The sequence below is a fragment of the Pogona vitticeps genome, chromosome 9 (genome assembly GCF_051106095.1).
Source record: "Pogona vitticeps strain Pit_001003342236 chromosome 9, PviZW2.1, whole genome shotgun sequence".
Lineage (NCBI taxonomy): Eukaryota > Metazoa > Chordata > Lepidosauria > Squamata > Agamidae > Pogona > Pogona vitticeps.
In genome coordinates this window covers 24863507-24884102 of record NC_135791.1, presented here as the reverse complement: position 1 = coordinate 24884102, position 20596 = coordinate 24863507, and the positions used below count along the sequence as shown (strand labels likewise).

General features: G+C 47.8%; 1 protein-coding gene across 15 annotated transcripts in view; it reads right to left on the bottom strand.

Annotated features, from left to right (window-relative positions):
* The window catches only part of RYR1 (ryanodine receptor 1), a 120050-nt gene extending 99928 nt beyond the window's left edge, over positions 1 to 20122 (bottom strand). For 14 of the 15 annotated variants that reach the window (XM_078380001.1, XM_072980040.2, XM_072980045.2 and 11 more), the window contains exon 1: positions 19960 to 20122. In XM_078380001.1, the coding sequence (XP_078236127.1) occupies positions 19960 to 20010 (51 nt within the window). In that variant the 5' untranslated portion in view covers positions 20011 to 20122. The remainder of the gene's footprint in view (positions 1 to 19959) is intronic. The other variant, XM_072980051.2, reaches the window with a different exon arrangement.
* Between the last annotated feature and the right edge of the window lie 474 nt (positions 20123 to 20596).

Genomic DNA, 20596 nt, shown 5'->3' with positions numbered 1-20596 from the left:
AGGCGGCAGAGAAAGCAAATAGATAAAAAAATAAATACTAACACACACACAAAGTGTTTCAGCCAAATCGTTTTGGCTTCCGCCTTCCACAGTTGCTCTGGGGAAAGTATGTTTACAAGGTGGAATAGATATATAAATGACAAGAGCTGTCCCTTCTGGTGTAAAATGTTGGGGCCAGTCCTCAGTAATTCCTAAATAGCAACTTCTAAGTCTGGGGGGAGGGGGAGGGAAACACCTAAATGCTCTTGGACTACAGTTCCCAGAAGCCTTGGCCACTGGCTGAGCTAGCTAGGGCTTCTGGGGATTGTAGTCCAGCAACATCAGGGGAAGGAGAGGCTGTATGGAGCACTGCTATAAATCATTATCATCCTGACCCCAAACTTTGGGGCGTAATATAACATGCCCCATTGGAACGGGGACATCTTAAAAGCTGTGTTTAGGTTAGAAAGAAGAACCGGAAACACCCCTTTCTGCCTTAAAAGATGAGCTGATGGTTCTCCCTCAGGAGCGGAAAGACCCAAGTCTTCGAGATTTCCCCTGCAAGGGAGAGAAAAGCCAAGGTTGGCCATGTTCCCCACCGAGTCCTGCTCCGGTGCCTTTCGAGGCAGCCCGACTCAAACCCAACCAATGGGGTCAGGCTTCTTTTCCCACATATACCGTACATCCCTTGGAACGTTTCTGCAACTCTGGTCGGTGGCCACTCCCGTTAGCAACCGGGACCGACACCAGAGACGAAGATTTTGACCCAAAATCTCAGGGAACAGGATCCTGTTCCCTGGGCCACCCTCGAGTGCCTTTCCTTTCAGCATCACAGGGCAGACCACACCGGGTGGGGCAAACCCTAGCGATAACAGGATAGGATTCCCACATCGTTGTGTGGCCACAGAAATGAGAGACACGGGGCTCCTGCGCCTTTCACAGCTACCTGGAATAGGGAATTTTAGCAGGAGTGACTTCTGCAAAAGTCCTATTCTATACAAAAGGTATAGAAGCCCTAACCTCTTTTTGCCTCTAGTTAAAAGGCGCACTTCCCAATTATCTTTATGCCCATGATCCACTTATTTTTGCATTCCTTCTAGAAGATGCTGTAACTGGAAATAAAAGAATGTAGCTCACTGGGGGTACAAAACAGCTCTAACTGGTGGTAACATTACTATTGTGCTTTTTAAAAAAAACTTTATTATATTGTTTTCATTTCATTTTTTATTGTTAGCCGTCCAGAGCAGACTTCGGTCTACATGGGCGGGGTATAAATCTAATTAAAATAAAATAAATAAATAACAACAACAACAATAAGCCCAAATCTGCAAGCTTGATAACACCAGAGTTGGCCACTTCCTGCAGTTGCCATTGAGAACACAACAGCAGGATAGAGGAGCCAGAAAGCAGCAGGAGAAAAGGGCAAGCTGGTCAAATGAGACCAGGAAACAACAGTGTGTATGTGTGTGTTCATTTACCGGGTGGTGGGGGTAGTCTGGAGCACAGCCAATGTGAAAATGACTCAAAAATCAGATTTGGGAGAACAACCTCCCTTAGTCACCTGCCGGCTACTTTTTTGCAACACAGACACTATAGTACATTAATAACTGCATTGCCATCAAGTCGATTCTGACTTACGGCGGCCCTTGTTTGGGTTTTTCCAGGAAGGAAATAATCAGGAGTGGTTTCCCATCCCCTTCTTCCTGGGGAGCCCTGGGATGGTGTGCAGCTGGCCCAAGGCCACCCAGGCTGGCTCTTCTCCTGAAAGACCCAGTGGGGGAAATTGAACCCCCAACCTCTGGCTCTGCAGCCAGAGACGTAACTCACTGAATTAGCCATTCAGTCAGCTCATATAGACAATATAAGCTTTAAATTCAGGTCTGGGGATTCAGGACATCTGGGCTTCATTCCATTCATGGGGGCAGGGAAGGAAATGGGGAAATAAGCCTGAGAAGAGGGATAAGTCCAAATCAACTACCTCTAAAAATTCTGCACCACTTTTATTTTGTGCAGAAATCCAGTGGCATTTCTCATCCTTGAAGCCACAAGATAGGGTAGGACCAGTATGATCACTAAAATTCCATATATAACTCCTATCTTCACTGTCCTTCGACAAAGGCAGGGTAAAAATATTTTAAATAAACAAAATATATCCAAGATAACGAGGGGGTAGTACACTGATTTAACTGGTGAACTTTCAACTCTAAAATTATGCAGTGAGTGACGATGGAATTAGCCCCACGCTGTTTTTTCGTGTGTTGGTAAAGAGCAGGAAGGCAACAAAATACAGAGGAAGAAGAGGGTTTCTCCTCCTGCCTCAGGCGACAAAAAAGCTTTGGCTGCCACTGGTGTGGAAAGGAATCCCGCCTTACATGATTAAGCAGGCCAGTTTTGAACACGGCCCTTTGCCTTCCCTGCTCTCCCTCTGCAAATAACTTCCCAGGCAGAAATTCCATATAGCCTCTTCCATCCTCTTTGTGGAGCAGATTCGAAAGAATTTCCCCCACCCTCCTGGGGCTTTGCTAAATAAACGAGGGCAGGAAAATAAGGTTCAGTCCTTTGCTGAACCTCCTCCACCACAGCCTTTCTGTATTTTACTCCGTCTTCAACACCCACTATTTGTGGAGGGGAGCGGAGTAGAAGAAAAGACGAGAAAGGGGGGGAATCTTGGTAGCTGCTGTGACAAACCCAGACCTACTGGTATCTGTCACACAGTTACACTAAGCTGCCACCAACCATTCCCTGTAAGAAGTCACACAGACCAGGGATGGATTTTTAAACAATAAAAGAATAAGGTTTATTTTAAATACAAACAGGGTAAATAAAACAATCAGGTGAATAGATAAAGTAACGTGGCTTGGTTTCACTCATACATACACACAGTTTGGTTCACACAGAACCTTAACTTAAAGCACAGACCCTGAACCTATCAGTTCTGGCTAACCACAGACACCTGAACCTATCAGGTTGGTACTCTGACACACAGTAGTACCCTGTCTGACACACAGACTCCCACAACAGCTTCTTCTTCCCAGCTGCTGCTTCGTCACAACCCAGTGTCTCTCAGCATCTCCTCGTGTGTGTCTCCACACACGCATCACATATTTATACAGTACAGCCCCTCCTCCTGATGTCCCGCCTTCCACTCCCCATAGGATGGAACTTTCCCTCCAAACCCATGACAGACAGGTAGCATCAGTGCTGTATGTAACACCTCCCCTCTTTAAAAGTTGTTTTGTAGGGGGAAAGCTAAAAGTGCTTTTCACCAAAAAAACAACCTGTATAAAATACACAACAACATTTATACATACCATATAATACTTACATATACTCACACTCTAAGTTAACCATAGCAAATATGCAATTAAACATTTACCATATACATTACATCAATTTACCTTTATTCATACAAACCAATTCAAAACCAGGTACATTTAACCTTTTCATCATTATATACACATAGTCCATGTTCTCTCGCCGTCTTCAATCTTCAGGTCTTCTTGATAAGGCGTCAGCAACACAGTTCACTGACCCTCTGACCACCTTCACTTCAAAGTCATAGTCCTGTAGGTTTAAAGCCCACCTCATAAGTTTGCTATTGTGGGTTTTCATTGTCTTTAACCATTGCAATGGTGAATGGTCAGTACACAGAATAAAATGTCTTCCCCAGATGTAAGGCTTGGCCTTCTGGATCGCGTAGACTATGGCCAAACACTCCTTCTCCACGGTTGCCAAATGTCTCTCACCTTTTTGAAGTTTCCTACTCAGGTAGGACACTGGATGCTGGTCACCACTCTCATCCTCCTGGCACAGAACTGCTCCTACCCCGCTGTTAGACGCGTCGGTGTAGATGATGAACTCCCGGTCGAAGTCTGGAGCACGCAGCACAGGATAGTTGATTAACGCCTCCTTCAACCTCTGGAACGCCGCCTCACAGTCGCTGGTCCACGGGATGCGGTCATCAGCCGTCTTCCTCGTCAGATCGGTCAGCGGAGCCGCAATCTCGCTAAACCTCGGGATGAACTTTCTGTAGTAGCCCACCAACCCAAGAAATGATTTGACCTTTTTCTTGGTGTTGGGTCTAGGCCAATCACGAACAGCTTCTATTTTGGCCTCCAGGGGTTTTATCACTCCTCCCCCTACCATGTGACCCAAGTATTTTATTTCTGGGCTACCCAGCTGACACTTGCTGGCCTTTACTGTTAGCCCTGCTGCACTTAACCTCTGCAGCACTAACTCCAGGTGTATCAGGTGATCTTCCCAGGTATTACTGAAGATCCCTATGTCGTCAATGTAGGCCACTGTAAAGTCACTGAGCCCTGCCAAGGTCTGGTCCATCAGCCTTTGGAATGTGGCTGGTGCATTTCTGAGACCAAAGCTCAGGACTCGAAACTCATAGAGACCAAAAGGGCTGCAAAAGGCAGTCTTTTCTTGATCCCTGGGATCAATTCTTAATTGCCAATATCCCTTTACCAGGTCCAATGATGAGATGAACCGACAACCCCCTATGGTTTCAATCAGGTTGTCTAGCCTGGGCATTGGGTAGGCATCAGGAGTGGTTACACGGTTTAATTTCCTGTAATCGACACAAAACCTAATGCTCCCATCAGGCTTGTCCACAAGGACTATCGGAGAGGACCAAGGACTAGAAGAGGGGACGATTATGTTCTCCCTCAGCATTTCGTCCAGCTCCTTCCGCACCTTGTCCCTATAGGGTCCCGTTACTCGGTATGGGGATACTGCCTGCGGGGGTGCATCCCCTGTGTGGATCCGATGCATCACTCCCTTCACTATCCCCGGCTTGTTGGAAAACACCTGTTGATATTTCCTAAGCAGCATTTTTAGTTCTTGCTGCTGGTCTTGGGTGAGTGCAGGACTGATCTTTACCTCCTCTGGGTTGTATTTTACTTCCCCTCTACCCTCCCAGAAGGGTAATTCAGCTTCCTCACTCTCAGCTGCTTTTATCGCGAATAAAACCCTCTGTTCCCCTCTGTAGTAGGGTTTTAGGGCATTCACATGAACCACCCTCCTTGCTTGGTTCTCCTCCTGCTCTATTAGGTAGTTCAGGTCTGACATCTTGGAAATGACCCTATATGGTCCTGCCCATTTGAGCTGCAGTTTGTTCTCTCTGCAGGGCCTCAGCCAAAGCACTTCCTCCCCTGGGTCAAAGTGCCTTTCTCTAGCTTTGTGGTCATACCATGTTTTCTGTCTGACCTTCTGAGCTTGCAGGTTTTCTGCTGCCAGCTCTAGATTTCTCCTTAGGTCATTCATCAAGGTGTCTATGTAAGTCACAACGTCTTGTGGGTCATCCTGGGTGATCTGCTCCCAACTTTGTTTGATCAAATCAAGGGGCCTTTTCACCCCTAAGTGTGCAGCAAACATGTCAGAGTGACCCCTTTGTAAGATCATGGGGCGATACTTTTCAGGTACCACCAGCTGACTTCTGATCCCATCTCCCCCTTTTGAGATATTCCTCAGGGTTTCTCTATATAAAATCCCCTTTTTCTCCAGCAATCTCACTGGGGTTTCAGGTGTTAGCTGGGCGTCAGTCACCTGTTCACAACACTTTTGGAGAGTGGCGTCTGCTTTTTGCTCCTGTCCAAATCTGCTGTCTGTGGTTAAGGTTTCCGCCACAGCTTCTGAACTCCCCTCTGCTTCCGTCTCTGGCTCATCATTACCCCCCTGAACTGTCCCTGTGGTGGCTTGTGAGCGTGTAATCACTAGCACCCGTTTCACATGTTCGGCCAGGTCATTTCCCACGAGCACGGCTGCTGGCAGAGTCGATGAAATCGCTAGCCGCCAATCTCCCCTCCAGCCTTGAAAGTTGACAGGTACCTCTGCTACTGGCAGAGAGATTACCTGCCCCTCAATCCCTGCCACCTTTATGCTCTCATTTGGGATTATAAACTCCCTAGGGATGATATCTGGATGGCACAGGGTTACCTGGGAACAAGTGTCCCGCAGCCCCCTATACTGACGGTCAAGTATTCCTACGTCCACCCCAGCTGTCTCAAACAACGGAGAATCTGTTTTTATCAGCAAGCAGCGCTTTACCTCCACAAGAGGACCATTTTCCTCAGCCTGATCAGCATAGGTAGCTGTTCCAGACTGAGTAGCCATGGCAACAGGCTCCCTCAGTGACCCTGAGCCTTGCTCTTTCTGGACACAGAACACAGCTTTTGGCTTGGTCCCACTAGAATTCTGAGGCACCATTCCTTTTAGCTGCTTTAGTTTCTCACAATCTGAGATTAGATGACCCTTTCCCTGACAGAAATAACATTTTCTGGTGTATTTTGATTCTCTCTCCTCTTGTTTTGGTTTTCCCTCCAAAACCTGAGGTCTTAGTTTCATGTCTGAGGGCTTCCCTTCACCATGGGCCCCTCCCCCTTGCTGGCTTTTCCCTGGTCCCTGAGAGTACTTGCTGTAGGTTTCTTTGGGTTTACCTACAGATTTCCCCTCACCCAAGGGCTTTCTTATTTGGGAGATAAAATCCGCGATTTCTGCGGCTGCTGCCACAGATTTCGGTTTCCTTTCCCTCACCTGGAATTTCAATTCCCCATGCAGAACTGAATAGAACTGTTCCAGGGCTATCAAGTCTTTAAGCTGTTCATAGGTCTCTGTCCCCTCCTGCGATAGCCATTTCTCAAGCAGCCTCACCAATTGAGCCCCCACTTGGGTAAAAGTCTGCTCTGGCTTCTTGGTTAGGGACCTGAATCTTTGTCTCAGCTGCTCTGCATTTATCCCATGTCTTGCAAACACCAGTTTTTTGAACTCTGCAAAATCTTTCATCAGTTCCTCAGGCATCTCGGCATAAACCTCAGCCAGGCTACCACTGATTAAAGAACGCATGATGGTCATCTTCTCAGTTTCCCTCACTGAGAAGTCCACAAACGCTCTTTCCACTAAGGAAAAGAACACCTCAGGACAATCTCCCTTGTGGTACACAGGGAATTTCTTCAGGTCAGCCTTAGACAGTTGGCCTCCCTCAGAATCCCTATTATTATTATTGTTCTGGTTCATCATTTCCAGTTTTCTTAATTCAAACGCCATTCTTTCTTTCTCCAGAGCAATTTTCTCTCTCTCTCTCTCTAATTCAAATTGCCGCTGTTTCTCTCTTTCCCTTTCTTCTCTTTCCCTTTCCCTTTCCTCCACTTCAAATTGCCTCATCCTCAGTTCATGCTGTTGGGCTATGAGCAATTTTCTGAGTTCTGGGTCTTGCTCTCCTGTGCTGTCACCTTGCACTGAGCCAAATTCATCCTCAGAACCTTGGTCAATCTGGGGGTCTTTCACTTCACTCATGTCTGCTACTTTGCTTCGAGTCAAGGGCATAATCCCCCCTCAGAACAGGCTGCTTTAAAAAGTCAAGCCTCAAAATAAAACGACCACTTTTTTCCTTCTTGCCTCAGAACCAGCTTTCCTATAGAGATTGCTGCTGTTCTTCAGCACTAAACTTGCAACAGTATCGAGTCAGAGCCTACCCCCCTCTGCTGGGCCTCTCAGCTGGCAAGCTAGCTCGCTGTTGCTACGCAGTTTTGCCTCAGCGTTTTCCCGCCAAAATCAGGCTGCCTCAGAGCACCTTAATCTAAGTCTCCCCAGTTGGCACGTTCTTCCACTAGTGCACCTCCCCGTGAGGTACACCTAGAAGATTACCTACGCGCCTCAGACTGTCCCTGACTAGACCCCCCTTGCTCTGGGCACACTTGCCAAGGCTTTGCTGGACCACTGGACAACTGGACCAGTCGTATCCCACACGCTGGACACCAATCAATGTGACAAACCCAGACCTACTGGTATCTGTCACACAGTTACACTAAGCTGCCACCAACCATTCCCTGTAAGAAGTCACACAGACCAGGGATGGATTTTTAAACAATAAAAGAATAAGGTTTATTTTAAATACAAACAGGGTAAATAAAACAATCAGGTGAATAGATAAAGTAACGTGGCTTGGTTTCACTCATACATACACACAGTTTGGTTCACACAGAACCTTAACTTAAAGCACAGACCCTGAACCTATCAGTTCTGGCTAACCACAGACACCTGAACCTATCAGGTTGGTACTCTGACACACAGTAGTACCCTGTCTGACACACAGACTCCCACAACAGCTTCTTCTTCCCAGCTGCTGCTTCGTCACAACCCAGTGTCTCTCAGCATCTCCTCGTGTGTGTCTCCACACACGCATCACATATTTATACAGTACAGCCCCTCCTCCTGATGTCCCGCCTTCCACTCCCCATAGGATGGAACTTTCCCTCCAAACCCATGACAGACAGGTAGCATCAGTGCTGTATGTAACAGCTGCCTCCTCCATTTGTCTAGTTTCACCAATTCCAGATCATACCGATCCTAAAGAGAGCATAGCTGCCTGTGGAGAACAGACAGCTTTTACAAATCTGGATCTTTCTGATAGGCTTGTAATGCAGCTGCCGGTGGGGGGGGGGGAGAGAAAAACCATTTTAAAACCCTGTACCGTTTGCCAAGAATTAAAACACCTCTGGGGACAGAGGACACGTTTAATCCAATGCTGGAGAAGACAGAGTTGGCAAGGAATATGGTTATGCCCTCTGGTTCACTCATCCTAAACGTGTTAATTGATATAATCGTTTGATAACCCTTTTTTTTAAAACCAAAAAGATGAGGTGAAAATTGGCAACGGATGATCGTTCGGATCTTTGTAAGAGGCCCTATAATGAACTCTTGGCACCTCCATTTCAAACGAGGCTGGGATGTGCTAAGAATACTGGCCAGTGCCTGGTTTTACTGGTTGAATGAGCAGCAGGGCTGGAACTCGTGCAAAAAAAAAACTGGGATAAGATGGAGAAAGCAATACGCAACAAAACAGTAAAATTGGCGTTGAGAATGCCCATGGTATGGTTCTGCATATTTTCAGTGGGATGAAATAAAAGGTGTTAACATAAGGGGCTATAAAAAGATAGAAGCCTTTGAAAGGCAGAACTGCTAGAGAGCTCAGGGGTTTAAGCATTTGGCTGTGGAGCCAGAGGTTGGGAGTTCGATTCCCCTTTGGTGCCTCCTTAATAGGGGTACGACTTGATGATCCAGAGGGTCCCTCCCAGCTCTGCAGTTCTAAGATGAGGATGATAGTCTACATTTTAAAAATGATCAACCTGGGATTACCTCAGGAGATCTGCATGTGGATAAAGGATTTTCTGACAGATAGGCCACAGTCAGTAAGGATGGGATCCCACCATTCTTCTACCCTGGTACTAAGTACAGGAGCTCCCCAGGGCTGCGTGCTGAGTCCCTTCCTCTATTCCCTGTACACACATGATTGCACCCCACTATATAACACCAATGCAATTATTAAATTTGCGGATGATACGACAGTGGTGGGACTCATAAATGAGAACAATGAGTCTGCTTATAGAAAGGAAGTACAAAGATTGATACTATGGTGTAAAGAAAATCATCTCACACTTAACATCAAAAAAACTAAAGAACTCATAATTGATTTTAGGAGGAAGAGAAATGTACATTTACCACTGTGCATAAACGGTGAGGAAGTGGAGAGAGTTGGTAGTTTTAAATTTCTGGGTACTTACATCTCAGAGGACCTCTCATGGACTATAAATGCCAACATGCTAATAAAGAAGGCACAGAAGAGGCTGTATTTCCTGAGAATGCTCGGGAAGTTAAATTTATCACAGCATTTACTTCTGTCCTACTACCGTAGCACCATTGAGAGTGTCCTAACTTATGGCATTCTGGCATGGTTTGGGAGTAGCTCTGTAGCGGACAAAAAAGCTCTACAGAGAACCATTAAAATTGCCCAGAATATCATCGGGCTCCAGCTACCAACCCTGGATGACATCTTCACATCCCGCTGTCTGAGGAAGTCACACAGCATCCTGAGAGACTCTTCCCATCCTGCTTATAACTTTTTTGAACTGTTACCGTCTGGCAGAAGATATAGAACAATTAAGACTCGGACCACACGTTTTCTAAATAGTTTTTATCCTAGAGCTATAATTGCAATTAATAATGAGCTTAAAGACCACCAATAGTGAATTAGTTGGACTGTGTTACTTGGCCTGAGGTGTACATGTTTGTATTTTTAGTGGGGGACTTCTAGTGGGTGGGGAGTGTTTGGGGAATGTTATGTGTGTGCATGTGTCTGGTCTCTGGGTGTCTGTGAATTTCGTTGTATGGTATACTGTGTATATACTTACAATGACAATAAATTATATTATATTATATTATATATTATATTTATTGCAGGCGGCTACACAGTCCTTGGATCAAGGGTGCCAATCAATGAAGTACTAAGACAAATAAAGACCGAGGAATCGTTGAAACACAGAAAAGGCAGAAATCTAGAAAGGTTGGTCATGGAGTGAGAAACAAGAAACAAGGTTGGTATAGCAGATCACCCAAGCTAAAATAAGTGGGAACAAAAGCACAGAAGGGAAAAAAAAACAATATTTAAAAACCTGTAGACAATGGCTTGTTTGCAACGCAATTCAACACTGTTTACTGATGCCATAAATACACACGGGTACTTCAGGCACAGAAGATTTACTTATTTTTTAAAATTAATATATTTACTATATAACATACTACAGTGTCCTAGCCTACAGTTGGGGAATTGTTGCATTAACCCCTCCAAATGAGAGCAATTAAGCAAGCGTTGGGAGACGACTAAAATAGCAAATCTGGCAGCGTACAAAAATTCTCAGAAAAATCCATGGAGGATTCTCAGCCTTGCTGAAATGTGGGCTTCCACAGCTAGTTTTATTAATAAGCAAGACAAGACTCAGTTCAAGAATATGCAATATTTATATTTCCTTTAGCTAATGAGCTGGCATGTAGCCCTTCCCACTTACATCAAGCCTAGAGATGAACTGATGACATATTTGGAAACTTAGCTATTAAAAAAAACCTGGAAAAATGGTGAGGGGGAGAGAGGAAAAGTGAATTTGTGTTTTCTTTTTCGCTTGAGAGCCCTAATTTGAAAGTCCTCCCTTGGCTCAGGCTCACAGACAAATTATACGTTACAGGTACATCTTTTTAGAAACAAAACCTGTTACAGCTGTTTTCAAAGCAGGAGCAGTTTTGGCCCTTTTTACAAGATGTTTAACAAAAGCTTAGCAAAAAAGAACAAAAAAAAAGGCTTACAGCTCTTTTAAAACAGATATATTTCAATGTGAACCTTCACAGATTACTATCCACCTTTCAAGGCGCAACTGGCACATCTGCGCCACTTCCCAAATCACATAGCAAAGTAATATGCAAAATGTAGGATCAGTAAAAAACAACAACACTCTTGCTATTACAATCAGATGCCTCTCAGCAGTTACTGTTATTTCCTCTTCTAACAACGAGGTATCTATAACATACATTTTGACCCACCACCTCGGCTGCTTCACACAGCCTCAGTTCACCTCCTCTGTAAGGTGGAAGCACAGATTAACCCCCTCACAAAACTGTTGCAAAAGTAAGACTAGTGATAACAGACATGTGTTTATTGCACAATGCACAAGAAAAATTTAAATCCTCGATCGGGAAGCCCTGCCCCATTCCACCATTCTGTCCTTCCCCACCCTCCTTCATTCCATCTAGCTAGCCTCCAAACTAAAACATCTCCCCACCCACCCGAGCATCTTCCTCCCGGGGATCACGTTTCATAGCAGGCCTATTTATGCCCAGAGAATGTGCACCATCAGCTCAGGGTTTATGCTCTGCGCTCCCATAGAGATTAGCTCCCTTCTCTCCCTTTTTTCCCTTGCCTCTCTCACCCCCGGCAGCCACCATGTCACCAGCCCCACTAACCCATAACCCCACAGAGTTGGTTAATGACTGAAGGGATGACGCGGGGGCCTGTTATAAAGCAAAACGAAATGCAACTTCTGAAAGTCTGCCCCGGAAGGTGCTGCCAAAGTTGTTAAGAAGCCTAAAGGGCTAACTACTGCAACTTTTCTCCTTTTGGATCTGTACACATAAGCGAGCACGGACTGTTTTATGCAAATCACGACCCAATTTGGTCCTCCTTTATGGAACGGAGATTGAGTCAAGTCCCATTTCGCTTGCCGACCAGTTCCGGCCCATTCCCGTCACTTCCTTCCCATTTCCTTGCTCCGCTGTCTCAAAACTTTTATTTTTGCTAACGATAATTTGACATAGCCATCACGTTCCCCCTCTCCCCGCCCCCCAAAAAATCAAATTCTGCACAGGAAACACCCATTGCTGACCTGAATTATGGTCTGGACTCATGGAAACACGGGCTAGAAATGTGTTCTGTGCGAAGCAAAAAAAAAGTGGGCTAGGAACTTGCTTTGCCCCAATATTTATGTCAAGAGATTCTCAAGATCTTATATTTCTGTACCTGGCGCTGACTCCACGGCTCTCACACACAACAAGCAGGCGAGTATACAGAAGCAGAGCACACGCCTTGCTCAGGTGAATAAAGAGACAACTGCGAATAACAGAGGTCTAATCCATTTTTTTTTTTGTTCTGGATTCTTGGGGAGGATTCAAACAAAGAAAATTAGCCAAGCTGTAGGATAAACGCCTCTGTTTGAATAGCAGAAATTTGCTGCCTAGCCAGCCAAGGGGGAGAAGACCAACGCAGAGGTAGGGCGCCACTACCCCAATGCCCATCGTCCTGCAGACGTCCGCCCGTTACGCTTCTTTGGCATGGAAAACAGTGGAATGGTTTAATACCTTGTTAGGAAAGGATGCTTCCATCCAACATTTACTACACCGTGCAGAGAGATACAGTAAATATAAGCTATTAGGCTGGCACATTTAACGGGCGCCTCAGATTCAGTTCACACATAGACCTATGCCCGCCGTTTCACAGCTCTGGAGGAATCGCAGCTGAGCACATAAAAAGTAGGACCTCTGAAAAGCCTCCTATTTGAGGCCGTGTGAATGCATGACACCACTGAGCACATACTACTGCTTTTAAACAGAAAATGTGCATGTGTGAACCCGTCCTTTGAGACTCATGAATCTAAGCGGTCCTTCCCGGTGCTCTGCCTTTGCCTCTTTTTTCACCTAGCTTTATTATTTCATTCATTCATTCAAAATATTGTTACCCCACCTTTCTCCTTAGAAGGACCCAAGGCGGTTTTGGCTCACACCATCTGTTCTTGCAAAGAGGAGGGAAGAACCGGAGAAAGCTGTGCGTGCCACAAATATGTTAAAACTTGGCCCGTTTTTAAAAGGAAGAAACGAAGAGAAAGAGAGAGAGACGTGGAGAAAGGGCTGCTAATTTAAAAAAAAAAAATCCGGTAAGGAAAACCCCACAAACAGGGACAGGTTTTGTGGCTTGCATAACCACACAAAACCCATCCAGGGCTCTCTCCAACGGCTCCCTTGCTTAAGGACACACGGACGGCTTAAAATAGGAAGGACCGGTCCTCAGGAGGAATCGTCAGCAATTCAAGGTTCTGGAAAAAGCAATTAGACAGGGAACCTTTTTATTATTATTATTTTTTTGCTTCCTGCTCTCTTGAGGGGAAGCACCCCTTTAAAAACCCTGATCTTAAAGACGAGACTGCAGATGTCCTGGAAAAGGTTAAAAAAAAGAAGAAGTAAAAGCTGTGCCCTACCTGTGGCCTTGAAATAAGACAAGAAGAAACCTACAGGGACTTTGAGAGAAAGTTCGGGGACTTATTTTCTGAATATATTTGTATATATTTATATTTGGTACTGGAAAGAGAGAGGAGAGTTTGATGCTTCTCTGGGTTTTCCCCATCGCCCTGGGTCAACCCCATCCCTACTCCATCGCCCACCCCACCCCTCCTCTGCCAGTCCCACCGGCCTTCGCAGGAGGGAGTATTTCGGGCGAGTTGCACCTGTTCCAAGCATTCCTGCCAGCTCCGGGTAAGCACATAGCTAAGAGCCAGGGAACTTGCTGACATACACAGAGAGACACACACAGAAGCCTTATGGATTTGCTAGGAATGCATTTCGAGCACCCCACCCTTAAGCAGACGCTCTCTGACTCAATGGAGGGGGCCTGCGCTCAGGACCCCTTGATCCAGAATATTTGGGGGGGGAAGAGCGACCCCCAGGGGATTGGGCTAGTTGAAGAGGAAATTCTATTTGATGCCACTCATCGCATTCCCCAGGCGCAAGAAAAGTGGCACCTCCGCACAGCTGCGCCACGCGACTCAGCATGCAACCACGTCCACAGATCTTACTCAATTTACAGCCATTTGCTCCCGTAAGCTACGCCATTTGTGTAACTGTGTGATAGGATTCGGAAGAGACCCAAGCGGTGAATTCCTGGGTTGGCATCTGTGCTGAAGTCCAGCACTACGTGAGTGGAGTAAGTAACATTTTAAAAGAAACTCACTGTACTGCTCAGCAGTGAGGTTGCTGTCATCTATTCCAGTGCATGCAATTTGTTGTGTTATATATTAGCATTGCCCCCTACTGATTATCAACAGGCAAAAAAAAAAAAAAAAAAAAACCCAAAACAACAACAAAAAACAGGGAAGTGCTCTCCAGTTCCCTCTAGTGGCTTGTTCTGATACTGCGCTTTGCAATCTACTGGTGGTCAAGGCAAGCAGGTCTTAGGAGAGGGAGGCAGACCAGAAACACCATTTGGCTAAAGCCTCGGCTGGGGGGTGGGGACGGGGAGGCGGCTTCTCTCAGCCTAGGATGCATCACTATAATGCATTCCATGAATTTTTGAAAAAGATTTTTAAATACATGCCCTTAAAGTATTTTTTTATTCTTTTTCCCAGATAAGGGAAGGGTCTCTCATCTGAACTTTCAAAAAAACAAAGAACTGGTGGCCAGTACCCAATAATGCCAATCATGTGGGCTGTGCCCCATATCTCGTCCCAACTTTCATTTTAAACCACAGGTATCGCAGAATAAAAAACAAAACAAAACAAAAAACAAACCCAAAGCCCTATTTTAAAATAAACTTGTTTGTCTACGGTTTGGTCCAGAACACGAAATATGTCTTCTCCTCATATAAACAGAAAGAAGATGTGGGCTGTTGCTCCTAAATTTTATTCCCACCCGTCACTGCTCAGTCCCGGAACTTATGAAGTGACCGAGGAACTCTGAGCATAAGCAGAGTCCCTCTGTGATTACCAACGAGGAGTTAGTACATGCTTGCCGTTAGCACTCAGGTGGTCCTCACAGGCGGATGTGACAAATAGATCAGCCCTATTCCTTTATTTTAAATAATTTTAAATAATTCCTTGATTTTTACCAAAATAGCTGGTCTAAAAAGTAGAGGTGTGCCGGTTGGAGGGGGTTTGTGGACTACAACTCCCAGAATTCACCAGGCAGCTATATTCTGGGAGTTGGGGTCCACCCCCACAAAATGGCACTCCTCTAATAAAAAGCAGGTTTCTAGTCCCTGTGGATGAACAGATCAACCCTAGACAAGCAGGGTCTCCAGAGGGGCCCTGGGGGTCAAAATGCAGGTTTTCCTGATATTTCCATGGCCAGTTCGGCGTCTTGAGGCAGAAAATCCACCTTGCGGGGCTAAAAAATGCACGAAGCAACACGGGTCCCGGTGCCTCGTGAATCTCTTCTGTGCTTGAGAATTTGCCAAGGAAACTCACCACTCAAAATACATCGGTTCCCCCACTCCGCCATCCTTAAGAGCATCGGTCATCCACTGCACGAGGTCTGAGGGATCGTGCGGGAAGATGATAGTTCTCTTTTAATGGCCTCTTGTGAACTTCTAAGCCCCCACCCCTTTACTTCCCTTCCCTTCTCCTGCCTTTATACAGTGGAACCTCTACTTAAGAACTTAATCCGTTTTGGAATGGTGTTCTTAAGTTGAAACGTTCTTAAGTTGAAGCAAAATTTCCCATAGGAATGGACTGCAAACCAATTAATCCGTTCTGGCTGGTTTTTTTTGTTATGTAGAGGTGCGTTGGTACATTGAAGCATTAGTTCCCATAGGAACTAATGCAAAGCTGGTTAATACGTACTCTACCACTAGGGGGAGAATTTTTTTAACCTAAGATGACCTAAGGTTAAAAAAAGAGCAGGAAAGGTTTTTTTTTCCTGTTCTTATCTTGGATTTCTGTTCTCAAGTAGAAGCAAAATTTAGCAAATGGAGCTGTTCTTAAGTTGGATTGTTCTTAAGTAGGGACGTTCTTAAGTAGAGACCCCACTGTACACACAAAAACCTTTCTCAATACTACAATAGCCGGTTCAGAATGCAGCAGGGAGCCGATTTTCCTACTTATTTTCAGATGCGCCTTGATCAGTCATGATTTTTTGGGAGGAGAACCTCAGAGTTTGACAGAAAAAAAAACACACTGAAGGATGAGTCAACAATGCAACACAGGCCTGAAAAAAAGCCAAAAAAAAAAGGGGGGCCCTTCACTCAGGTTGGGGAAAGGGCACAGCATTTCTGCAAAAAGACGGTTAGCAAAAACTGACTTAAAGAATAAGGTTCTTTCTGAATGCACCGAGCTTTCTTGCCTCTCTCCATGAGCCTCGATTTTTAAAATATACATCATATGGTCTGCCAACCTATAGTTCCAACCTTGGTCGAATGGATGGAGCGTGAGACTTTTCTGGCCTACAACTCCCAGAATACTTCAGCCGACACGACCCTCCCATGGGAATGTGGTAATCCAAAATGTATTTGTCAAGCTCTGAGCAGGGGAAGGGAATCGGAGGCGCGCGGCTGGATCCAGCCCACAGGACTGTTCATCCAGCCCTCCCCCCCCCCTTTCCGGTGTCATCTCCTGGTCCCGATCCGCTCCCCTTTTATGAAGCTTCTTAGCCGCTTTCTTTAGAGCCAAGCAAAATGGGGTGCAAAAGTCTCCTTTATCCCCTCCCGGGTGCATGCATACTGCATCAGAGTCCCCGGTGAAACACGTCCCCCCCCTTATGCATCTCAGCCACCCCCCAGGGCCAGGGGTCTGTTGGTGGTGGCTCCCTGGGAACATCTGGCCGGCTGCCTCTCTCTTGCCACCCTTCGGTCTGCAGAGAAGAAGAGCGTTCGGTTCGGCCTGATCGACCCAGGTCTCACGGCCTCTGCAACAACTGCCGCGGCAGGACAGTATTTGTACCCGGCTTAGAATCTATTCTTTTTTCTTCTTCTTTCTTTCTAAGAGAAAGAGGCAGGAATTAACTCCATAATAACTGTCCGTTAAGAAGGAGCAGAGTTTCTAAAAGAGAATTTTTCTCTCTGTTCCCATGAGATGCATGGAGCGGGGCCACAGCGAATGTCGGGAAACCTTTAAAACCTTTGCTCAGTCCATAATATAGCCCGTTGCTAAAAATGACTCTCGGCTGGCCCTCCCAATCTGCTGAGCCCTTGGATCTCCTCCGCCCTTAGGTAGGCTCCTTCTGAAACACATCTTGCCCCCCCTGGCCCCTCCCTCCACGAATACCCAGGGTCCAAGCCGATCTCCTGCAACCTGTAGCAACCCTCCATATCCACACCAAGCAAACTTTGCATAAAACCTGCCAGGGGAAGCTGTGAAGCCTGCAAGGCAAGGCTTTCTGTTCCCATTCACCGGACGAGGGGCCCAGCCTCTGAGACCCTCCCTTCACCACCCTCCAGACCGGGCCAAACCCTGCCACAAAAAGCAAACCCATCTTCCCTTGACCCCTGCCGAAAGGAAGAGAGGTCTTCACGAAGGCTTTCACGGCCGGGATCTAATTGTTGTTGTGGGTTTTTCGGGCTCTTTGGCATTGTTCTGAAGGTTGTTCTCCCTAACGTTTCGCCAGTCTCTGTGGTTGGCATTGTCAGAGGGCAGGAGTAGGAACTTTGTCCATGCTCTGTTCCTACTCCTGTTCCTCTGAAGATGCCCAGCCACAGAGACTGGCGAAACATTAGGAAGAACAACCTTCAGAACACGGCCAAAGAGACCGAAAAAACCCACGACAACCAGAAGAGAGGTCTGTCTCTCCCTCCCTCCCTCCACCTGAGATGCCACCCCTGTGATGAATGGCACCCAGCTGTCAGAGCAGGGATAAATAAAGTTCAGTAACTGGAGAAGCTGCTCGGTAAAAAGGATCAGCATTAAATCCAGGCTGCTCAGAGAGAGAGAGAGAGAGAGAGAGAGAGACGAAACCCTCCAAGAGATTGGGGGGGGGGGAACGGGCTTACACTCGGAGGTGGCGAGGGTCTTCGGAAACTCTCCAACAGAATTTCTTTAGGTGGTGGGCAGCAAACGTTGCCCGTGGAATTATGTGTTGATCAACCTTAGAGGCCGACACATTTTATTTGACCTAAGCTTCCAATCCATTGTCATCTTATGTCCCATGAAAACATGTTCACCTGTTTAAGGTGATGCAGAACCCCTGGTTGATTTGGTTTTCTTTCCTAACCTCAAAGAATTTGGGGGACCACCCTGTTGAGAGGCCATAACCTCCTCGGAAGACCGGTGGGGTGGGGTAGCCGTCCATCGGCCCTCCAACCGGTCTCATGGCCGGCTCCTCTCCCAAAGAGAAGCTCCAGAAAATGCAGGCGGCGTTTAGAGATCATCCAAGGATGATGGGGTCTTTTGTAAGATTCGTGGCTCTTCGTGACCTACCCAAGACAAAAGTACCCTCAAATACCACACGTTCCGGTGGGGATCGTTTCCGACTATACCCTATTCCTGGGAAAACCCATTTCTCTTCCAGAGGTTGGGGAGGGAGAAAGGGGGGACTAAAGTTGGAGGGAATGAGAGGTTTTGGGGAGCGGCTGCCATACTCCTCTCCCCCAAATCATCTGGTTGACCAACTTTAGAAAGACAGCAATGGAGGAGGTGAGAAGGATCCTCCGAGATCTGGGAATCTTTGCGGCACGTCTTGTGTTCATCCCGGGAGGAGAAGGACTGGGTCGAATCCAGCCTTCCTCCATCACGCTCCTGGCGCCACCTGTTCCCCCAGCTATGGGCTAACATCCCACTGAGAGCCGGGCGCAAGCTCTAATTTTAGCTCCCATCCAGGAGGGGTGAGAGGAAAGGAGGCCGAGGGCCCACGGCCCCCTTGGTGGATTTGGGGTGTGTGTGTTGCGGTTAGGGGACACCGATGAAGGCAGACAGGCCCCAGATAGCATTCCCCAAAGGGGGGGGGGCTCCAGCCTAACCGAGCATGGCTCTGCAAAATTCATCCGATCCTTGCATTTTATAGGCTCGCCCCATCATCTCCTCCTTCCAAGGGCCCAACCCTTCCAAGGTTGCTCCCAGACCTCAAATTCCCGACTCCCTCCTTTTACCAAAACGCCTCTGGGAAATCATGCATCGATTTCGTATAAAACTCTTCCCCCCCCCCCAATAAAACCCTAATCAATCAAATCCAGCCTGGGGTTCTTCTATCTCCAAAAGCGCCCTAGGCGTGGAGGGGGGGGTATGAAAAATGCAAGCAGGAACCCCCGAAAGAACCGACTGAGGTCAGCTATTTAGAGGAGCCGCCAGGAAGAGCACCCCCCAAACCCCTGGGAACCCCCCATGCACCCCACCGCCTGCCTGCCAACCCCCCTGGGCTTACCTGGGGGGGCTCCCCTTTGGGAGGCTGGCCAACTCCACCCTCTCACTCCCCCCCTTTTTTTGCATTCAAACTCTAAAGCCGCCGCCGCCCCCTCCCCTTTCCCAAACTTTAATCTAGGATCCCCCCTCCCCATTTCCCTGCCACCCCGGGCCCTGTTTTGCCTTCCTTCTCTCCCCCCCCAACCGCTTGTCCTTCAAGTAGAGACCATCACCTCCTCCTTCCCCCCTCCCAAAACAGCCAACTCTCTCCTTCTCTCTCTCTCTCTCTCCTCTCCCCCCCCCTCCTCTCTCGACGACCCCCCTCCCTGGCCGGGGCAAATCCCCCCCCTTTTCCTCCTGGATCCTGAAAGTCTCTTTTGCCTTTCGATTTTCCCCTATTCTGGCTGTCCTCTCCCCCTCCCAAAATTTCGCTCCCCCCCCCCCGCGTCCTTTTCTCTCCCCTCTCCCCCCTTGCCCGCCCCCTCCTTCGGCCCTCCAGCCTCTCCTCCGTCGTCGCGTCTCTCCGCCACCCTCCCCGGGGGGGGGGGACGGGGACACTCACGGTCCGGAGGAACTGGACGTCGTCCTCTCCTTCCCCGGCTCCTTCGGCCATGGCGGGGGCTCGGCGGGCGGGGAGGCCGGTCGGGATGGAGGGCTGAGCTGGCTGTCCGCTGCCGCCCGGGAGGAGACACTAACCGAGCGTCCCGGCGGCGGCCGGCGAGAGCCCTGCCTGCCTGCCCGCTTGCCTGCCGGCTGCCCGCCCCCGGACCGCCCCCTGGGTGGGGAAGAGGCCGGCTAGGAACCGGGGAGGAGGAGGAGGAGGAGGAAGGCAAGGGAAGGCAAGGCTGGCGGTCGGTCGCTCGCTCTTCTCCGGGGCTCCGTGGAGCCTCCCTCGCCAGGAGCAGTCTATCGCGGGCAAGGCTGGCGAGGCAGGGCGGGTGGCCGCTGCGCCCCAATGGCTCTGCCCGGGGACCTAGAGAGAGAGAGAGAGACTCCGCTGTTCAACAGAGCCTCCACCGTCGCAGGCAGTCTATCTTAGGGTGCTGCCCCCCCCTCCTCTAAAGGAGCTGGTCGTTTTCTTCCTCGCGGTCCGTGGCTCTTTTTCTATTTCTGCGTCCCTTGCCTTCCCTGCGGCTGAACCAAGCCTCTTGGTAGAACCTCCACCATTAGAGGCAGTCTATCTCAGACTATGGGATACA